The sequence below is a fragment of the Ictidomys tridecemlineatus genome, chromosome 8, assembly GCF_052094955.1.
Source record: "Ictidomys tridecemlineatus isolate mIctTri1 chromosome 8, mIctTri1.hap1, whole genome shotgun sequence".
NCBI lineage: Eukaryota > Metazoa > Chordata > Mammalia > Rodentia > Sciuridae > Ictidomys > Ictidomys tridecemlineatus.
The window spans coordinates 20793389-20816223 of record NC_135484.1 but is presented as its reverse complement, the minus strand read 5'-3'; the positions used below and the strand labels follow the sequence as shown (position 1 = coordinate 20816223).

The 22835-nt window shown below is 37.0% G+C and overlaps 1 protein-coding gene across 11 annotated transcripts in view; it reads left to right on the top strand.

Annotated features, from left to right (window-relative positions):
• Utrn (utrophin) overlaps positions 1-22835 on the top strand; it is a 508932-nt gene that overhangs the window by 471602 nt on the left and 14495 nt on the right. For 9 of the 11 annotated variants that reach the window (XM_078018961.1, XM_078018962.1, XM_078018964.1 and 6 more), the window contains 6 exons: positions 4070-4206; positions 9591-9629; positions 9858-9923; positions 11002-11067; positions 21629-21787; positions 22169-22409. In XM_078018961.1, the coding sequence (XP_077875087.1) occupies positions 4070-4206; positions 9591-9629; positions 9858-9923; positions 11002-11067; positions 21629-21787; positions 22169-22409 (708 nt within the window). The remainder of the gene's footprint in view (positions 1-4069; positions 4207-9590; positions 9630-9857; positions 9924-11001; positions 11068-21628; positions 21788-22168; positions 22410-22835) is intronic. The other 2 variants (XM_078018965.1, XM_078018969.1) reach the window with 1 other exon arrangement.

Here is a 22835-nt window from a genome sequence, read left to right as displayed (position 1 = left end):
CCCATCAGAGATGTTAAAATCTGAGTTCATAGTGGTATTTAACAAACAAACAAATAAAAAAAGAAAGAGATTGGTTATCTTTGAAGGATGATAAGAAACCAGTTCAATAATGAAAATTGGTCAATAAAGGAAATACAGTCAAACATTTATCCTGCCTTTCTAAATGAACTGTATCATTGAGTAGCTAAATAGTAGATGTAGGAATGTTTTTCCATAAAAGCATTTCAACTAATAAATGAAAAATGAATGATAGCATCACCATTTTGTAGCCCCCAGTGAATGGATACAGTTGCATTCCTCATGAGAACCTGCCAGAATAACAAAAGAGAAATGACCTCGGGTAATCTGGCCAAATACCACCACTCTTACCAGAAGATCAAACCTGACTCTGATGCATTCTCTGGATCTAGCTGGTAATTTTCAAGATAGCTAGAGGACAGAGGGACATGATGAATTGCAACAGAAATGCACATTTTTCCAAAATTGAGAGTCTGGAAAACTGTATATGTCAACTTGCCTGGGTTTTCCAACAGACAAATAAAAAAAAAAAAGGCAGGTGTAGAGGAGAAGACTATGGATTGAAAACAATAATTAATCAGTACTGGACTTTTTAATATGCACAAGAATAAACCATAATATTTAGGGATAGAAGGTGGAGTGATAAAACTACTTTCAAAATATAAATAAGTTATTTATAACATAAAAATGAGCATAATGTTTATTATGGAGAGGAAAAGGGAGTTGCGAATGGAAAAGGCTTCTAGAATATTCAGCAGAACTCCATTAGCTTAATCAGATGGTATTGTCACATGATAATTCATGAAGCCATAACTTGTTGTGTTTGTCTCTATTTTACAATAATAAAGATTGAAATATATATCAGTCTAGTCTCCAAAATTTTAAGAGTGGTTATCTTTGGGTGACTGAATAGCCAGTTTACAGTTTCCTTCCTTCCTTCCTTCCTTCCTTCCTTCCTTCCTTCCTTCCTTCCTTCCTTCCTTCCTTCCTTCCTTCCTTCTTTTTACTCCCTTATTTATATTTTCTTTCTAATGGTAGTTGCATTAAACATTTGATACAATTTAAATCTATAACGTCATTTCAACGTAAATTTCTAAAAGATCAACCAATGGCATCTTAGCACTGTTTTGTTTAAAATGAAGAGAGATTTCAGAATGTAATAACAGATATTTTTGTCAAGGGCTATGGTTTCTTTCTCCTACAAAACTTAAAATGGTTCCATTTTTCTTGTAGTGACCTAGTGCTGATGTGATGAAAAGGCCCACGTTTGCCATAACAGCTTTCTCTTTAGTGAACTTGACTGGAGTTCTTGAAGGCTTAATGTTAGTTTCTTTTCAGGTCAAATAACTGATAATAATGTCTTTACAAGTCATGGCAGTTAGATGAGATTGAAAGAAAATTAATTATGAGGTCCAAGGTTCTATGTTAGTGTGTTACTGCACTCATTTGTAATGGGATCTGCAAAATCTTTTTTTGTCCTTACGGCAGTAAACAAAAACCCAATCTGTCATGAAGTGCATGTGTCATTTAAAATGTTGGATAATTTGGACAGTAATGAGTGTTCCTTTCCATTTCATCTCCCTATTATGACAGGACTCCCTATTATGGTAAGCCATAATAAGGAGATGAAATGGAAAGTTATAGCATAGTAATAGTTATTTGCTTTTTAAAAACAAAGTGTCATGTCTATACTGTGAAGATAGAGTTCAATTTGACTATATTTAATTTGTTAGGTACATGGTCCTCTTTCTTCTTCTTTTATTTTTTAACCAAACCACTATACTATAATTTAGAGAAATATTAGTAACTGTCATTAGATAGCAAATTAGACCAAATATATATAAATATTTTAACATTTTTTGATGAAAAAGTGGGTTTAATTCATTTTCTTGGCTCTATCCCAACAGAAGAATTACATTCTGCTACCCTGAATCTAATCCCTAGTTTCTGTGGGATGAATAACATTTCATATTTTTTTAATATTGCATGAGGTTTATGGCACTAGTGAATTAATGTCCTAAGATTACAGCTTTGGGTGAGAGGTTTTTTTCCCCCTCAGTATGAAAATCATTGAGGAAATAAAAATGTTCTTTTTCTGTGTGAATATGCACTATTTTTTAATGCAAATCTATACACTATTAAAAACAATTGAATTTCAGTCTCTGTTATAACTTTCTGAGAAGGTACGTGCTTGGTTGGTTGGTTGGTTGTGGTGATAGTAGGAGGGGTAGAAAGGAGGTTTTTTTGTTGGTTGGTTTTCCCATGGTCTTCCATATGTTGAATATATTTACTAAACAATATATGATGTGGAATTAGACTTGTGTTTTGGGGTGATTTGTAATTTTTTCCTAAGCATAAGTCCATGTAGGAACCCAGATATAAATAAACTGGAACATTATACTCAATGAGAGAAGCCAGTCATAAAAGACCATGTATCATATGAATCCATTTCTGTGAAGTGTCCAGAACAGACAAATTCATAGAGACAGATAATAGATTAGAGCTTGCCAGGCTTGGGGGATGGAGGTATGGAGTTTCTTTGAGGGGTAATGAAATATTATGTACTTATATAGTGGTGATAGTTGTTCAGCTCTGAATACACTAATAACCACCAAATTGTACAATATATGCTGCCTCGTTTAAGGCATACTGGATAAAGAACTTGGTGACTTGACCACTGGCATTTTCTCCTGCCCACCCAACTCAGGGTGGAAATTGGAGACCTAGATGTACTTGAAAACCACTAGCCTAGGAGATCCAAACCTTTCCATTGCCAGGCTTGGAGACAGTCCAAGTAAAGGCTGGAGTACATTACTTCATCAAGTATTTCTATGTATATTAACAATGTGCTAAGAGCAGACATAGAAATAATTGGGCCACAAATGCTTATCCTAACACAAGGTTCTTCTTTTGGCATTTCTGTTATGAAAAGCTTCTTCCCTTAGCCATTTTTACAAGGCATTCAGAAGCAGTCTATCTATAAACTAAATTATTGTGGTATTATAAAAGCTATGAGTATCCTCTGCAGTTGAGGGATATGTTTTCAGTTTTATGCTCAGTCCCAGATATTCATTCTCTGCATTTCCTTCTTGACTCCCAACTTTATTCTCTCTCCTATTCTGCTTGATAAAATCTGAATATTCACAGACCACCATCTCTTATAGCAACCCATTTTCCTACACAAAGTTGCCTTGATTTCTTTTTTAATTTGTTTTTTCTGCATGTCTGTTAGATATCTGAGATGGTCGGTATCCATATAACTTCAGATCCTTATAGTTCATTTTCAGTTAGTCAGAAAATGTTTTGACATTATAAATCTCGAGTCAAGGCCTAATGATTGTGCAGGTCTGTCCTTGCTGGAAGTTATTTGTTTTAATAATGTGAGAATTGATGATGAATTTTAGTTCATAACTGGCTTTGGGACTATTCATGCCTCTGTTCTTTGCAAGCCTAGAGTAGAATCAAAAGTTTCCCTTAGTCTTTATTAGAAGCAAACATATTTAGATGGAAAGGGAGTATCCTAAAAAGTAGCACAGCTATGTAAATGCCGACTAATTAATTGTTTTAAAATATAGCTATATTTTAAACTTTCTCTTTTCAAAACAAGTTCATATGAGTCCTGGGCAATACTTGTGAAATAAAAGACAGGTTGTGGGCAGGGAGCACACAGCAGAGTAAATAAATAACATTTATCACTCACTCAGTTTATGTTACTAGTCGTCATCACTACTTTTTAAACATCAAATCATTTTAGCAATAGAAATCAAGCAATAATATTTCTAAAAGTAATTTAACTTTTTGATTCAAGTCATAAAATATTGGGGAAATGTATAGTTTTGGTTTATTTTCAAGAGAAAATTTAAAACATCAATCACTGGATACATTTAGTGAATACCAGTTGCCATGTATTTTCATAATATCATGTATAATTCCAGAAATTCATAAAACTAGCCAATGGTTGGTATTAAATTGCATCAGTTTACTCTAATTTCATTGTAGAGAGTAATCTCCTTTGATTTTCATGAGAAGTGTAATTTTTTCAATCTCACAGACAACATCTGGGGAAGATGTCCGGGACTTCACAAAGGTGCTGAAGAACAAGTTCAGGTCAAAGAAATACTTTGCTAAACATCCTCGGCTTGGCTACCTGCCTGTTCAGACAGTTCTTGAAGGTGACAACTTGGAGACGTAAGTTCCATTTTTAATTAAATATTCTATGAACATTTACACCTTATGTTGTTTTTTTTTTTTAATGTTAGTAGCACATGAGAAATTAAAACCAAAAAGATTTGTGTTTTGATAAAATGTTCTGTCTTGGGAGGTAAATTCCTTGGAATCAGTCTTTACAATTATGAATCTTAGTTATTTACATTTGACAGTGTTGCAGCTTAAACACATTAATCTTGTATGTGTTTCCAAACTGGTGACCTCTTTTCTTGAGCATCTCTTTTTCCTTTTAAAAGTACTTAAATAAAATTTTAATATTAGTGCTTTCTCATCCCCGTTCCCCTTTGGAGTTGTTTTTGCTATTTCTCATAGTGCATTTTAATCTTTTTTAATAGAAATTTATTAGTCATACTCAATCTCTTGCTTCACATACTCATCTATGCTAAAAATCTTATCAAAATCCCATTACCTTTCTTATCTCTTTTCTGTTAAAGATGAAAGCAGCAAAATGAAACAGCTTTATGTATTACATGCAATAGAAAATTTCAAAGTATATATTAATATTTTTAAGTATGTATTTTGAGTTGATGACCATAAATAAAATTCTAAAATACCATAATTGCTATAGGATTTATAAAGCTAAGTAAAATAAAAATTTATAGTTTGAAAGGAAAAGGAAAAAAAATGGCTTTAAATGAGCTAGAAGAAATGCAAGGAAGTAATTTTATGTTACTAAACAATTATATATGAAGATCAAAATTGAAAAAAATTTAAGTCTTTGAATCACTTTAAGACAATTTAAAAATGCTTGCCAAGGCCATGCTTTTGTGGTTGCATCTGGGGAAATCAACTTGTATTGCTAATCATCACCAGAGTGGCTTGTCATACTTCATTTTATTTTGAATATGAGAGATAATCAGAGAATCGTAGTAGTCCAATGTGTTCTGACAGTCAGTGGCTCAAAAATGTCAAAATAGAACAGATGACTTGGTCTGATATTTTTTTCTTTTATCCCCATGGTAGCCTGGTAGAACAGGAACTTTTCTGAATTTCTGAGCACATGAATCTTTCTTTTATATATAGAAAGGTCCATATAACACGTGCACATATAGAGTATAAGAAAGAATTCAAACTTTTTGATAATTCTGCTTAATAACAAACTGTGTACAGTTCAGGTACGTGACGTTCCTAATTGTTTTTTCCACTGTTCAAATTAGAACAAATTTTATGAGATCAATGTTAGTTTAAGGAGAGCTATTTAACTAGCAGCTTGTGGGGCTGAGGCAGGAGGATTGTAAGTTCAAAGCCAGCCTCAGCAACTTAGCAAGGCCATAAGCAACTTAGCAAGACCCTGTCTCAAAAGAAGAAAAAAAAAATTGCTGGGGATATGGCTCTGGTTAAGCCTCCTGGGTTCAATTCTTCATGGAGGGAGGGGGGAGCTATTTACATATATTCAGCAAATGTCTATTTCTGGTCTTCTCTTTTGTTTGTGGGTATGGTTTTGCCTTTTTGTTTAATAATTCTAGTAAAATAATTCTGCTAATATTATTCTTCTGATAATTCTGCTAATTCTTGTTTTATAATAGAATTTACTGTTTAACTAAGCTGAACACCTTATGATAAGCTTTTACATCTGTTTATATCAGATCCAACTAACCTTTGTAGTGGCTGTCTAAACCATAGAATTACCACTTGGTGCTTTAATTTATAGGGTCATTTGATAGGTTTGAATTAAGCAATGTACCTTGTGCTCTTTTGATAAACCATTGGCATTTTGTATCCCAAATATCTACATCTTTCACCTGAAGCATGCAGGTAGATATATCTTTCATACTCTTTTTAAATACTTTCAATAGTTTGCCTTTTGATGTCCAGTCATCATTAGAATCAATCGTGCCAGTATGAATGACTCTTTTAACCTGCAAATTAACAGAAAAACATGTCAAATGATTTTATGCACCAATTTTGGGGTACACTGCTAAAAATGCCTCACGTCATTGTACATAAATTTATCAGTGAGAGGGAAACAAGAGAAAGAAAAGGAGGAGTATCAGATTAAATCAATGCATAGGATCCTTATTGAAGAAGATTTATGAGCTGCTGAATACAGTGGGCAGATGTTCTTTTTCAAATCCTAGTCGGAGCTCTTTGGATTTGGGGTAGTTCATTTGTCTCCTGAGCCCTTTCTAGTACAGGGCCACTTCATCTTCTGGTGAGAGGGTAGTAAAAAAGTTTGATTACATTTATTCTCCTATTTGTGGGAGGAGAACATTGGAGAAAAACCAGTGGAGTGGTGAAGGTGTTGAAGTTATTTATGGAGCTGATTAGAGTTTTCTTTTGCTTCTTTCTCTTTCATCTTGTAAAATGTCATGTTTTATCCTCCGAGTAGTGATTATATATGCATGAAAAATATTTATGGGATAAAAAAAGAACTATTTTTAAAGGGGTTAAAGATACCCAAGCTAAGGTTTATTACATTAGTTTCATGGCAATTTATGTAAGATGTTTCAAAAAATAAATAAGTGGAAGTTGATTAAAAAGTGTATAATGGAAAACAAACCTGAGAAACAAGCTAAAATAAAAACAAAAGTAATTTGAGTGCTGTGAGAGATGATTATCCACTAAAATGGTTGGTTAGTTTGGTTTCCTTAAAGATGCAAAAAGTGAAATAGACACCTGTCTCTGGTATTGGTAGAAGTGAATAGATGAGTTTCATAATTAAAAAAAAAAAAGATTTTGCTGTAGCAAGAACCAGTTCATAGTAGGAGTGGTTATGGTTGCAGAAGCACTGGACTGGGAGGAAGAGAGAGCTAAGCTGAGATCTGAAAGACGAATAAGGCAACTTGTGATTGATTGGTGCACTTGGAGGGGGAATAGGGACAGTTTGGGGGCAATGTAAGCATTTTCAAAAGGATGGAGGATGATAAGTTTCTGAAATGGGTGGGAAGCCCAGAATAGTGGCAAGAAGTGAGAGTGGAAAAAGAACTAGAAGCCAGAAAACGAAGGGCCTTGTAAGCCACACCAGAGCCTTTGGAGTTTATCCTCAGAGCTGTGGGGAGCCATTGAGAATTTATATATAATAGAGCAGCTGGGATCCCAGTGACCTGCCTTGGGACATGTGGATTGAGGAAAGCAAAAAAACCCAGAAGCATAAGTAACAGACTGCTGAGAATTTAAGGCACTAAAAAGGTGCCTTAAACATCACAACATTCTTTGAAGTCTGGGTTTCATTTCACATATTATGAAGTCTAACAGATTCCAATTCCTTGCATTATTTATGTGAGATTAACCAAAACACCCTACTCTACCAGCACACTGTAAAACAAGGAGAGGCTGTAGTATAAGTCTGTGCTAACACACCAATTGGTATCACCACCATCAGAATTAATAATTACTTATTTTCAATGCTGGGGTTTGAATCTAGGTCTTAGGAATGCCAGGCAAGCCCTCCACCACTGATCTGCATACCCAGGCCTGGTCTCACTTTCAACCCTCTTTAATAACCACAGGTTCTTACTACTCAGTAGAGCCTTATTTTTCCCTTCCAGAATTAAATGTGAAAGTTTATCACTTAATGTTTTTTTTTTCCTTCAAGTCAAAATGCTTTGAAGCCTAGGAAGCCTAAAGTTAGATTTTTTTTTAATCTCTGTTTCTTTTGCTAAAAATTTTCCATAAAAAAATAAACTTCTTTCCAGAAACTCTTCACATGGTTTTTTGCCCCTGCCACCCTTATCTCAGTTCATGAATCACTTTTGTTCTAACTGAATTAACTTCACCAGAAGCAGTCAAGCAGTTTCACAAAGCTTTCCCAAGGTCTGTTCAGATCAAAAATACACATTTTTCTTCCGTTTAAAGTTCATGTCAAATGTTGTTGCACACTTGAATTTAGCAACAATCTCAGGCAGTTACTGTTTTTACAAAGTGTGTAGCCAGTCAGCCTTCTGACATTTAACCTCCTTATTTCAGGTTAACGAAAAGAAGTGATGTAAAAAGAGTAAGGAATAATACTGGTTTTTTTGTTGTTGTTGTTTTATTTTTTAGTTGTTCTTGTATCTATTTTGCACCTGTATAATCAAGGCTACTTACAGATTAGATATTCTGACAAACACAGGGTTTTTGAAAGTAGGTCTGAAGACTTGTAGTTTTTCATCCCCAAAAGATGACCTTTCATCTCTTTTTAGTCTTTGCCATGCAGATATTGACTTGTGCTTCACAGTCAGAGATAAAGACATCATTAACTGTCTCTTAGGTATGGACATAAAATAGAGCTAGGAGAACCAAGGAAATCTAGAATAATTTTGCTTAAATCTGCATTAGCTTTTGCAGGAAACTGTATTTATTTATTTATTTAAGTATAGAACTAGTATTCTTTGTACTTTTTAATTTCTACATTTGTTGCCCTTCCCCCTCCATGGAAATAAAAGTTGGGGTTTGAACTAGGTTGGTTTTTTTTTTAATTTTTTTTTTTTTTAGTTTACATAACACAATACCTTTTTTTTTCCTTTATTTTTATGTGGTGCTGAGGATTGAACCCAGTGCCTCACACATGCAAGGCAAGTGTTCTACCACTGAGCCACAACCCCACCCCCTGAACTGGCTTTTATTAGGATCGAATGTTTTCAGAGGCATTTTATGGAGGCTTGGGGATTCCTAGGCAGTGTGAGAGACTGTTCAGCTTCAAGTGATGCTGAACAATCCCACTGCAGACCCAAGCCCCTGAGTGGAGCAGAACATATTGTCATCTGTCAGTTTCCTAGATTGAAATTCTGGAGGAAATTTTGTCTGAAGACAACATATCCTGCTCTAGAGATGTTGCTTTTGGTTTTATTGATGCTGTGGCAATTTAGAGGACTATAGGGGAGGGATGTAGGTTGCATCTTTTTCCAACTATCCGTGAAGTGGAGATACTCTGTGTACACCTGGGTGTGAGTTTTTCATTTAAAATTGGGTGAAGAATCAGAAAAATCTAATTTTACTTCAACTCTGCCATTAATATATAATCAGGTGTTACATATTTAACTACACCTTTCTGATCAAGCTTCTTTTCCAGGAAAAACAAGAATATGATTACATCTTCTCTCAGAATGATATAGAATGCTTTCATTAACATTGTTCTAGCATTTTGAGCTATTATAGAACATCCTGAGTATTTTTTTTTCTTAGTTTTTAAATGTATTTGCTATTCCCCTGTAACAAATATCCTATTAGACCTAAGACTGACCAGAAAGGCCCCTACAGACACTTGAACACACAGCATCTTCTCTAGCATAAGCTGTGACTTCTGTTACTTTTGGTTTCCCCATGATGGATGTCAGGTAGATGTATGAGTGGAATGCCCCGCCCTTTGTCTGGGACTGCTCTGAAGTGTTGTTCTGTGACTTTTGTCTCCTCTCCCCTCCTTGCAGTCCCGTCACGCTCATCAGTATGTGGCCAGAGCACTATGAGTGAGTATTCACAGCCCAGTGTTGAGCTTGGTGTTCTGATCAGGCCTTCTAGCATGCGGATGATGGCTAAACTCCTGTTCTAAAGTAATACATCTACACCCTGGGTAACAATCCTGGTGGTTTGTTTGCATGGCAAATTCATTATTTATCTAAACTAAAACTAACATCCCTGCTAGTAACATCGATCAGTATTTGACATAAAACCACCCTTTGTTTTTTCCTGAACAGCCCTTCGCAGTCTCCTCAGCTGTTCCACGATGACACCCATTCAAGAATAGAACAGTATGCCACAAGGTAAGAAATTTGACAGGAGGCTTCTGCCCCACTGTCACCCTGGATAATATCTATTTCTGTATTAATCTAATACTATTAACCTATCTTCATTTAAGGAATGTTCTTTTGCAGGAGCCGCAATTCCATTATATTTGGAATCTGGGCTCTCTTTGCATTGCAGTTTGTACTTTACCAAACACCTGCGCTATATTCTGTGAAGAATAAATCTCAATAGGCTGTGATTACTGAGCTCATGAGAATCCAAACACGGTACAGGCAGGATTTAGATAATGTGACCCAATTTTGGTGAATGAAAGCAGGGATTGAAAGTACTCTCAGGAGATGGTACATCTATGAATTACAATATGTAATTAAGTGCACACTAATGCTTTATTATAGGGGTTTGTTTTCGAGCTCCTAAGCAATATAAAATATAGGGCAGTCTTGATGGTATGCACAGATTTTCAGAGAAGTAGTTAACACTAGGCATTTATGGTCCTAGTAACTGGCTATGCTTGAAAACACCAGTTTAAGGGTCACAAAACTAATAACATTTGAACTGAATCAGGACCAAGTAGAATTTTTGGAGAAAGGGTTGCTGAGGCTGATGGGAAAATATACTCAAAAACATGAGACTGGGAAAGAATGTGGCTTCTTTTCTCAACTGCAGGAAGGGGAAAGGGTGAAAGAGGGAGAAAGCATGGGGGGCAGAAGTTGAGGTCTGAGGGTGAAGGGCCCAGTTGTTAATGAGTTGGATCCTGTCCCTAGGGAAAGGAAAGTTGTAGAGGGCCTTTACACATGAAAAAAACATAATTGGATTTGTGTGGGAATATAACCCCCCTTCAATGTAGAAGACCAGCTAGAGGGCCTGAGAGATGGGTAGGGGACAATACAGTCTGCTGGAAGATAGAGGCCTAAGGCCTTACGGCAGTGGTGATAGAAATGTAGCTGGATGTTAGATTCCATTTTAGTTTTATAATCTTGTTAGCAGATTTGAACCCTTCTCTGTTAAAACTATGGCAATGACTGTGGATGTGCTCTCAGTTGACTATGTTCTCTGCAGCCACACTATCTGATGTCCTTATTTTCATTTTTTCAGACTGGCCCAGATGGAAAGAACTAATGGATCTTTCCTCACTGATAGCAGTTCTACCACAGGAAGTGTGTAAGTAAATCATGAAATTAGAGCTGCCTGGGATGGATGGTTCTTGTATGATGGCTGTCAGAAATAATCTTCATTGACTGTGGCTTTGAATTTTGATCCCAATCAAAATCCATAAGTGTGGTTCCAAGATGTCTAAATGGATTTTTTGCTTTCAAGCTATGATAGTATAAACTTGATTTTTTTTAACCAAGTTTTATATAAGTTAATGAAAAAACAATTCTACATTGGTTAATCAGTCTACATCAAGCGAATCAAAATGTTTTATTCATAGCAACAAAATATTGATAATTATGACATTTCTTGTTAATTTTGCAAATTTAATTCTATAAGTTATATGTTCTGTCTGCAGAGTTCTCTTTCTTCTGCTTGCTAAGATTTTCTCCATAATCTGTGCATTTAGCAACACTGGCCCACACATGTTTGGAAGTGTACTCACCACCCTTCATTGAAAAGTAATTCCTTCCCCATATTTTGTTTTATTAAATATAGGAAAAGACTCGTTGACTTATTTATTTATTTATTTATTTATTTATTTATTTATTTATTTATTTATTTATTTATTTAGTCAATAGAAGACATTTTATTTCAGCTGGGCACAATGGCATATGCCTGTAATCCTAGCAACTCAGGAGGCTGGGGCAGGAGGATCATAAATTTAAAGCCAGCCTCTATTTGCTCTTTTTAGATATACATGACAGTAGAGTGTATTTGAACATATTATACTTGCATGGACTATAACTTATTCTAATTAGGATCCATTCTTGTGGTTGTACATGTGAAGTTTCGCTGGTCATGTATTCATATATGGACACAGAAAAGTTATGTCTAATTCATTCTACTGTCTTTCCTGTTCCCACTCCCCCTTCCTTCATTCTCCTTGTCTAGTCCAATGCACTTTTATTCTTTCCTCCTCTCTCCCTTGTCGTGTTTTGTGTATTGACTTTAGAAAGCTTTTTAGAAAGCTTTCTTGCCAAATATTTTATCTTTGATCATCCTATTGTTGGTGTTACATATCATCTTTCTTTTGAAACTTTTCTTGGCTGTGTAATTCACATTAATTCTGAAGTAATGCCTGAAAACCTTCAATAGTGTCATGTTTATGTGACTTATGAAGGTTCATTATGATTTGGTGGGAAGGTATAAGGTAGGCAGAAAAGTTATATTACATAGTACTTGGGTATTGTTCACTAAAAGGGACTATGGAGAGGCAACTGGAAATATGCATTCTAATATAGAAAGTCTCATTTCAATAATTTTTAAGAATTTTTTTATCATTTGGATTATAAATAGAAGCTCTCAGGACACTTCTTAATTTAAAATTTTAAAGATTAGCATCATAATACCTGGCAATAATATATTAATTATTCATACTTTGTTCTTCAGGTACTATGAATGTGAAAAATTTTCCCAAATCAAGATAATAATATATTCTTAATGCTTGTCTCAAATTTAACCTACTAGTTTGCATTTCATATAAAATAGTTAAATATCTTAAATATACTTTTAAACAACATAATTCCCACCAAGGTTGACAATAGCTAAAGAATTGAATAAGAAATAATAACTAAGATCAAAGTGTTACTTTTTAAATTGCTGTGTGACCAGAGGTAGTGCTCAAACTTAGTGTATCCTATCTTCAAATTAGAATAAAATTAATTTTAATACTAATGTTTTAGCAAAGAAAAATGAATCAGATGATTTACATCTGAATATACATTAATATACTATCATTAGATATACTACTTCATTTATTGAATGAACAAATATTTATTATATACCTACAGCACAATTCTCACAATTGTAAGAATTGATTGTTATGTTTTGAGGAAGGTTTTAAGCTGACTGATAAAGAGTCCTTATTAAAAATTAGTTTATTTACATGTATCTATAGTCGCAGTTAAATAAATCATATTAAAATAAAAGCAAAGGTTATAGTCAAAACCCATCCTGTCCTAGTGTTTTTTTTTAATATTTTTGGTTGTTGATGGACCCAATATCTTTATTTTATTTATTTATTTTTATGTGGTATTGAGGTAAGCCCGCTACCACTGAGTTACCACCCCAGCCCCCTGCAGTAGTTATTTTACTCCATTTTACTATTGTTTATATCCTTGTGGTTATTTATTATATCAGTTGGGGGTGGGCAACTGTGTGTCTTAATTCCATATCAAGTGACATCACTGTCGCAAAATTGGCCATGATGGAAGTATGCCAACCGCGGAACTTGGGACAGCTACTGATGGAGGCACTTTTCTTTTTCTCCTGGAGAACATGTGGTTGACTGTTAATTAGTACACTACTGCTGTATACCCAGTAGGATAATAAATCTATGGTACTATCTTCATAAATCTTACAGTCTAGAGGGCAGAGAAGCAAGTGCTTAGATGGAGAAGAACCTGCTGGAGGCCTCCATGTGTGTCCACATGGAGGACAGTGCCCCTTGAAATGTTCCTCATCCTAATCCTAAAACCATGAACATGTGCCTTCACATGGCAAAAGGGATTTCTCCAGAGTGACAAAGGATGTTGAAATGGGGAGAGTGTCCTGAATTATGCCTGGTATAACCACAGGAGTCTGTAAGAGGGAAGGAGGGAGGAGAGGCCAGAAAGAGATTCACAGATGCCTCACTTCTGGCTTTGAGAATGGAGGAACCCATGTCACTGCAAGGTGCAGGGGAACAAATCCTCCCTAGTATGTGAGGTTAAATGAATAGTTTCTGACTGTCTGAACCTCCAAAGAGAAATTACATTCCAGTTATGAGTGCATCAATATTTTCCTAATGAATAATAGACCTCATTTTGTGAACGCCAGCAGGGGAGGTTCTGTGCTCTCTCACAGGTTGAATCACAGAGTGTCCTGGGGTTCTCTTCCTTGGAAACATGCAGTGATTTACCATTTGGGTGAGAAGGCTGATAACAAGCCTAAATCACACAGGCCATACCTTAGATCCCAAGCACAGTGATTTGACTTGGGATGGGCCTCTTTCCTCCTTACCTCTAACACTTACTTATTTAAATATTTCAGTTTAACATTTCAGTCAGCTTTATGGTCCGGGTGAGTGAGTTTTCCTACCATAAATACTGAAATATCACAATAGACTTTCAACATTTTTTCATTGTTATTCATTTCCTCCTTGGCAATAGCTTTATGTTACGTGGCAATCTGTTTTCTCTTCTTTTTCTTGTCAACCAAGTAAAATAACTATTTATTCCTAGCTTATTACAGAGGAAATCTATTGCTTAAGTAGCGTGAGGTAGAGAAGTCTCATTCAGATAGTCAGGGGTAATTTTTCTTCTCCCTTAAGGCCATCTCCTGTAGGATATTTAGGAAGAGAGGGTGGCATTACATCCTGCTTGTCCTCAACCTCTCTGTGACCATAGATTTTGCTTTTGGGTGTCCCCTCTTCTGCTGTGGGTCCTGCTCTCCTTGTCACATTGCTGCTATGACAGTTGGCACACATGGGCTGCTTTCCTCTGATGGATGTTGTCCCCTTAAAGAGCAGCTTCCTGGAATGGTGGAGCCAAGTGGAGGCCTGGCCTTCCCCCCAACACAGCCCATGCCTCACTCAGCCCAGATGTCATTACAGTGAGATGTGAGGGTGTATTTGATTCCCTTAAGCAGCACAGAAAATTAATGGGAGAAAATATTTTAAACTATTTACAGAAGAGTATATTTTTGTATCACTAAGGCACATTTTTCTCCAACGTGTCATATGAAATTATAATTTTTTTAAAATTAAAGTAATTATGTGTTTAGTTAATATATATGGAAACACACGTACATAATATGGAGGTCAGATCAGTGATTTTATAGATATTGGATAGAATAAAACAAGTAAAAATTATGATATCTCAATTTAGAGTCAATTAAAAACATTTCATAATTGAAGATAGTTGGATGTACCAACATTTAGGAGCATGATATGGAGATTACTGAAGTTTGTAAAATACAGATTGGAACATCGAGCCCTTAGACCATTTACCTCATCACAGGAGAGTCTGCCCTTTTGGTAGACATGTTTGCCCTTGAGTTCCTAATCCATCTTTTACCCAGAGAATCTCTGTCACTTAGAAGAAAACAGTAAATCTCACCCACATTTATACTTCCCTTCCACAAGCACTAGGCGGGGTTGTGTAATGCCCCAGGAGCTACAGCAGGACAGTTGGTAGTGGCTTTTGGGTACTCTGGATCCTGTAGGGAAGCACAAAGTGTTTGTGAGACTGACAAATCGAAGTCTACTTGGGACAACTGGTCTACTCCCTAATCCTTGGGTTTGCCACACAAATTACTGGTGGGAAATTGCAGCTCCACCCAGGAGCAAACATCTGTTTCTTATAGGACCTTCTTTCAGTAGGAAAGAAGTATGAACATACTCTAATGCACTCACCTTTTCCTGCAAGTTTCCTAAAGTTCCAGTACTAGTTGCATCATGACACTGTCCCAAGAGATGGTGGATGACAATTTTCAGAACCACCCAATAGGATTCCCAGCTTCTGAATGAGGGCTCAATGGTTTCTCAAGGTTGTCTTGACTCTGGCTTCATTGTCAACCCTGTGTTTTGAGGTAGTCAACATCAAGGGACTAGGAAGTTTTTGTTGATGGCTGGAACAGTTTGAAAACCAACTCAGAAATGCCTTAAGCAAAAGATGATATAGTGGTAAATTTTCCCCTTCTTGAACTCTGCACTTGTGAGGTTATTATTATTTCATCTGGGCCATGAAGAACAGTCTTAGGTTTCTCTTCAGTAATATTGGCATACGGTGCCAGGCCATGTGCTCAGCCCTCTGCACGTCACTGGGGGGATTGGCATAGAAAACCTTTGGGTTGATAATCTTGTTTACATTGTTAGCACCATTTTACAGATTAGTAAATGGAGGCCCAAGGAGGGTTTAAGGAGCTTGCCCAGAGCCTCATAGTAATTAATGGAGTTGGTATCATCCCCAAGCAGTCTGGCTGCAGGCATGGGCACTCCTGGCTATGCCACTCTGAGCACTCCTGGCTTTGCTTTGTGTTGAGAGAAGGAGGAAGGGCTTCCGAGGCAGAGCAGGGAGCATCTGCAGATCCATCCAGTCTTCCTGGAGGTCATCCTTGTCCTTGACCCATTCTGTCCATTCTGTGTCCACACCCAGCTTCACACTTGAGATCTAGCTAGATTTTCATTACAAGAGCTTTTATATTTCAACAACCCATCTGATCAGCCTTTTAAGCTTGGCTTTGAGTAATCTCATTCTTCAGCAAGAAAAGAATTTTATACTTTGAGGTAAGAATGTTGAAATTTTCTGAATGTTGAAATTTTTCTTTAACTTATCCAATGTTGCTTGAATCTTCAGTACCTGCCGTTCTACCTACAGTTCAGGTCTTTCTCATTCCCTCACATTGGTACAGGGGAAGAATATGCTCTCACTCCTGTTGCTTTATCCTCCATTAAACTCTTTAATTGTTGGTTGTGCCACCATATTCACGCACTTATGGCCTACAGTATGAACCAACTTTACAGATTTTTATCCACATTATACCCTTTCATTTGAAAGTCTGACTCTGCACCAATCAAGGCATTAACTTTGAGGGTACTAAGTGACTTTGAATGAAGAATTGAGCAACCATATTTCAGGAAGGACAAGACTCAGGACTGTCCTGGGGAGTCTCAGAAGCTGGAACTGAAGGATGACAGTTTCTTAGCCCCTTCTCCTCAGAATGTCCATTTCCACCTGCCCTCTCCCTTTGGTGACACTGTCTCCTATGAAAGGATAGAGGGAAGAGGCCAACCGTGGTTTGTGTGGGCATTATTGTTGGCAAATCTGAAGCCTAAAGCAGAACAATCCTTAAAAGGAGGGAAGTTTTTATTTTTATTTATGTCTTGTTTACTTCCCAAAGGTCATTGAGTGAATCATGGTTCATCATCTGATAGGTGTTAATTTTATAATCTAGATAGTATTTACCATGTGTGACAAGTATAGTATAATTGTATTCTATCTAATGGTGCTTCTTGGTATAGACCTACATTTTTTAAACATTTTCTATTTTAGCACCAGGCACAGTATCGATGTTTAATAACCCTAATCTAGTACGTCATGTACTATCTGCAATTAAAGAGTGTGCTCTTGGTTTTTACTACATATATAATTAAGAACTAGAATGTATCTATTTTTGTATCTAAATTTTAGGTCTATTAATCTGAAAAAAACTTAAGATTAAAATTATATGTTATATAATAATTATTTTTAAGTTCTTATTTTTGTAAAAACTGCCTTATTTCTCTTCCAGACATATTAAAGAAAGAATATAATGTTAGAGTAAATGATAATTATAATATACTAAACACCATGAACCTTCCAAAAGAAATGAATCTATGGAAATGTTGACAAGAACATGCATCTCAAATCTAATTTTGACTGGTGCCATAGTACCTAAATCTTTAACACAAAATTTAATTAATGTAAATATTGAGCATTATTGTGTTGGTTGGTGTTTGCATAAATGTTTTAAGGGCATAAATTATGCAGTGGTGTTTATGGCACAGAGGAGTGCTGAGTCAGAATCTGGTTAAATCATGGCCATGAGATCTGCCAGCAGCTTATGGGAGGTCCAAGTTTTCTTTTTGCTTTTGATGTCCTTATTTCACTTTAAATAAAATTACTTTAAGTTTTTATCATTTTCTTTTAGGCATAATATTAATAGGTGTCATATAACTAATTTTAGCCAATATACAAATCAGTTTTCCTCTTATTTCAACACCTGAGATGACCGTTACTTCTATTCTAATTTCTATTGTCCTTGCTCATCCTTTCTTTGTTTTGTCATATAAACAAAGATCTTTGCTAGTCCAAGTAAATGATCTGGCTGGTTGATTTAGTCTGCTTTTTCACTGCTGTGACCAAAAGACCTGACAAGAATAAGTTTAGAGGAGGAAAAGTTTATCTGGGGGCTCGCAGAGGATGTATCGGTCCATAGATGGCTGGTTCCGTTGCTCTGGGCCTGAGGAGAACATCTTGGTGGAAGACTGTGGTGGAAGAAAGTGGCTTAGGACATGCACCAGGAAGCAAAGAGAGACTGAGTTCACCTCACTAGGGCATATCATCCCCCAATGACCCACCTTCTCCAGCCACACCCTACCTGACTAGAGTCACCACTCAGTTAATTCCTATCAGGGGGTGAACACACTTATTAAGTCAAGGCTTTTAATATTTATTTTTTTGTTTTAGGTAGACACAATATCTTTATTTTATTTTTATGTGGTGTTGAGGATCGAACCCAGTGCCCCACACTTGCCAGGCGAGCGAGCTACCGCTTTGAGCCACATCCTCATCCCGAGGCTTTTATAACTCAATTATTTCACCTCTGAAGTGAATAATTTTCACCTTTTTATAACTCAATTATTTCACCTCTTGCACCACCTCACACAGGAGCTTTTGGGAGACACCTAATACGGAAACCATAACACTGGTCTTATGAATGACTTAGTTGGTTAGACATTGCCCCATGATCTCTGAAATTTAATATTTTGGACAGCAGGGGACTAAACCTTTTTTATTTACAAATGATTTGCTGTTTTGATTTCTGGCTGATTCCCTGTAATGTTTTATCCTTATAATATAGAAAGTTTATTGGGAGATATATGTAGATATTTTTCTTCTTTCTTTTCTTTTTTTTTGGATGCTCCATCTTTTTAGTTTCTGTGCTCAGGTCTCTTTTAACCTGAGAAATATTAACAAAATCATGTTCTACTGTGCTCTTCCTTTACAGTTACTTAATTTTATACTCACTATATCTTTGTGCCTTGTTCATTGGTCCTGTCAGTATGTTTGTTGTACACCTTTAATCCTCCCGCACTGTCTCTCCATGTAAAGTGGGTGGTGTGCCTCCACCCACGCATGGCTTATGATCCTTAGCAGCTAAGTGGCGGCTCAGGGTGTGGATTTTTTCTTCTCATCCCCTGCTTCTGCCTCTTTGTAAATGGTAAGGGTGTTGGCCCTTTGCTTCCCATCAGGAGAATGCACTCTTCTCCCAGGCCTCCCCACCAGGTTTCTATTCCACTACATGGACAGCCTGGGAGCCTTGGACCTGGTTTCAAGTGCTATCCATTTTCTCTCTCTCTAAACCTGGAAACAAATATGTGATTCTTGTAGCAGCTCCTTCATCTATGTCCCAGTGATGTTCTGCTTTCTCAGGAAAAGAATCAAAGAGTGATATCTTGTCTGACTTTAGCCCTTATCACCCTCTTTTGATTTTTTTTTCTTTACTGGGGATTGAATCCCCAACCTTATGCATGCTAGATAAGCAACATACCACTTGGCTACATCCTCAATCCCTTAAAATTCATTTGATGGAAGCTGAGCACAGTAACTCATGCCTATAATCCCAGCAGCTTGGGAGACTGAGGCAGGAGGATCACCAAGTTTAAAGCCAGTGTTAGCAACTTAGTGAGGCCCTAAGTAACTTAGTAAGACCCTGTCTTAAAAAAGGGCTGGGGATGTGGCTCAGTGGTTAAGCACCCCTGGGTTCAATATGTGGCACCAAAAAAATAATAATATTAATTAATTAATTAATTAGGGCTGGGGATGTGGCTCAAGCGGTAACTCGCTCACCTGGAATGTGTGGGGCACTGGGTTCAATCTTCAGCACCATATAAAATAAAATAAAGATGTTGTGTCCGCCAAAAACTGAAAAATAAATATTAAAAAATTCTCTGTTCTCTCTCTTTCTCTCTCACTCTCTCTCTTTAAAAAAATTAATTAATTAATAATTTTTTGATTGAGGGATGGAAGATTAGGTGGTATGTATGTTTATATTATGGTCTTAACCAAAGTGTATAACCTTTATTTAAAAATATATATACATACACACACACACGCCTACATGTACATATACATAGCTATAGTTTATTTGTGCATGTGTGTAGAGGGGTAAAGGAAGGGATAGAAGAGTGGGATGGAAGCAAAATACACCACCATGTGGCTTGTACAAGATCTTTTTAAAAAATTATTTATTTTAATTATGTATATATGAGAGCAGAATGCATTTTGATTCATAGTACATAATTGCAACATAACTTTGCATTTCTCTGATTGTACACAATGCAGTGTCACACCATAAGTGCAGTCATACATGTATCTAGGGTAATAATGTCCATCTCATTCCACCATCTTTCCTGCCCCCATATGTCATCCAAGCTCTTGAAAGCTGCTTGGTGAGCAAAGCCCTCGCATTCTTCCCTGGCTTCCTTGCTGCCCTCTGATCCCTATGATCTCTGTGCTTAGAAGGAGGTCACAGCTTTTTAAAGAACTCACTGACCACAGATATAATTTGAGTCCCTTCTTCATCAAAATAAACTGCAAGATTCAGAGGGCTGGATTTTCATATCAAACTCAAAAAGAATCAGAGCACTTGCTGGGCGTCAGCTCACTAATCAGCTCAAGAGCACAAGTAATTTCAAGGCCCAGGAGAAGCAAAGAAAGGCTGAGCTCCCAGCACCTGGTTCTTCCTGGCTGTCTTAGGATATGGTCTGTCCACAGAGTGACAGAGGAGGTTGCTAAGAGATATGTGTATCCACATCACTTACACAGAAGGGTCCAGGGACAGAATTGCTCCATTTTATACTCTGATAGCTACATAACTTACATGAGGTTGTCCTGAAGCAATATCTTACAATAGATTCTAGGACTTATTTAGCAAATGACTTGTTTAGCAGAGTAGGTACAGTCTGCCAAAGGACTTCTCCATTAACAGTAGCCAGGAGATCTTGTATTCACACCTTTACAAGAAGATCAGACTGCATCTTCCTCATGCAGGAGAAGAGATTCCAGGTTTTCCTTCCCACAATTGGATCAACTTTAGTCTACTCTGTGATGCTTCTGCTTATGTGGATTGCTATTCCCCTCCACTATTGATATGTCTAGTTCATGAGACAAGTAATCAGGTAAATGAGAGAATTCCAGGGAATTCAATTTAGTTAATGTTTTAATGTAGAATGATTGATCCTAAAAGTTACCTACTGATAATACCAAGTAAAACATCTACAATTATCACTTGTGCTTAATTACCTAAATAAGAGACTGTAAGGATGGTAAACCCTATTCTATGAATTATAAAGTATTTCAAAATTGCTTACGATGAAATGTAAATGCTGAAGATAGGGCGGTCAGTTTAGTGTACGTCAGTGGTCTTTTAATCTGTTCTTTTGATATTTGGGGAGTGATTTTGCCCTTTATATTCTTTATTTTAAGTGTTTCATGTTAACTCTTTAAGCCTTACTTTTATTAACATTTAAACCTTATTTATATTAACTGTCATGCCTTATTTTGTCTGTTGAGCGCAATCTTTATTCTGAGATTCATGGGAAATCACTCTTAGACTAAGACAAGCATGAAATGTCACTGTGCATCATACATTTGCACTGATAGATGACTGTCTTGCTTGAGTTCTAAAAGGGAGGCTGTGCAGCACAACTACACAGGGGCTTGGCCCAGCCACCAACCTGGGCATCATCATTTCTACTTCCTGTTTGTCCAGAGACTCACCATTCCAACACAAGCTTCTGTGTCTGTGCCCCTTGTTTTGCTAGGGAGGACGAGCATGCCCTCATCCAGCAGTACTGCCAGACGCTCGGTGGGGAGTCCCCGGTGAGCCAGCCTCAAAGTCCAGCTCAGATCCTGAAGTCTGTGGAAAGGGAAGAACGTGGAGAACTGGAGCGGATCATTGCTGACTTAGAGGAAGAACAAAGGTTTGCTAGGCCTAGGAGAAGAAAACTTATCACTCTTTCTTTCATGTGGATATCAGGGTGTTCCCTGCCCATCTTCTTTTCAGAACGATTGTCCAAGATGTCACAGTGGAATCAAGGTCTTGGAGGACATTGACCCATTGGGATAGGGGCAGCAGATCTGACAGTGCTTGATGATGTCTGTTACAATACTAGCTTAAAGCTACTGTTTCCTTCATGCTTGCTGGTCTTACTGCTGATACATGTCTTTACATAGAGGAAATAGTAGCACAAGCTAAATTTGGAGCCCATAGACAGTGTGGGAGATTACTATTTGGGAGATTACTATTGCACCCAATAGTAATTTCAGTGTTTTCTTTTTTTTTTTTTTTTTTTTTGGATTAGAAACCTGCAGGTGGAATATGAGCAGCTGAAGGACCAACACCTGAGAAGGGGGCTTCCTGTTGGCTCACCTCCAGACTCGATTGCATCTCCTCACCACACATCTGAGGATTCAGAACTTATAGCAGAAGCAAAACTCCTTAGGCAGCACAAAGGTCGGCTGGAAGCTAGGATGCAGATTTTAGAGGATCACAACAAACAGCTGGAATCTCAGCTGCACCGCCTTCGACAGCTGCTGGAGCAGGTAGGGTGTGCTGAATCCAGCGCCACAACCCCTGTGGCACCTGTCCACCTCCCAGAGGTCTGGGCCTGACACCAGTAGACGTAGAGGTCCACCTTCAATTTCTTACTTCCATAGTTAATTTAATTTGGACAGGCTTAGGAATCCCTTTGTGTGTACACATTAAATCCTTACTGGCACAGAAAAATGTGTTTTCCCAGTTTACAGTGGAATCTCATTTTTCTTTAGCACGGAAGTCTTATCTCAGCTCAAAATAGTTTAATAGAAGAGATCCCACGGCATACATTTGCCTACTACATCACATATGGGAAGCATCTGTGGAGATTAAAGGACAGCAAGTGACCTGAATCTGCATTCTAAAGCTTTCTTCCACCAGCCAAGAAAGCGTACTCCAAAAATCACTATTTCCAAGAAATTGAGTAACAGATG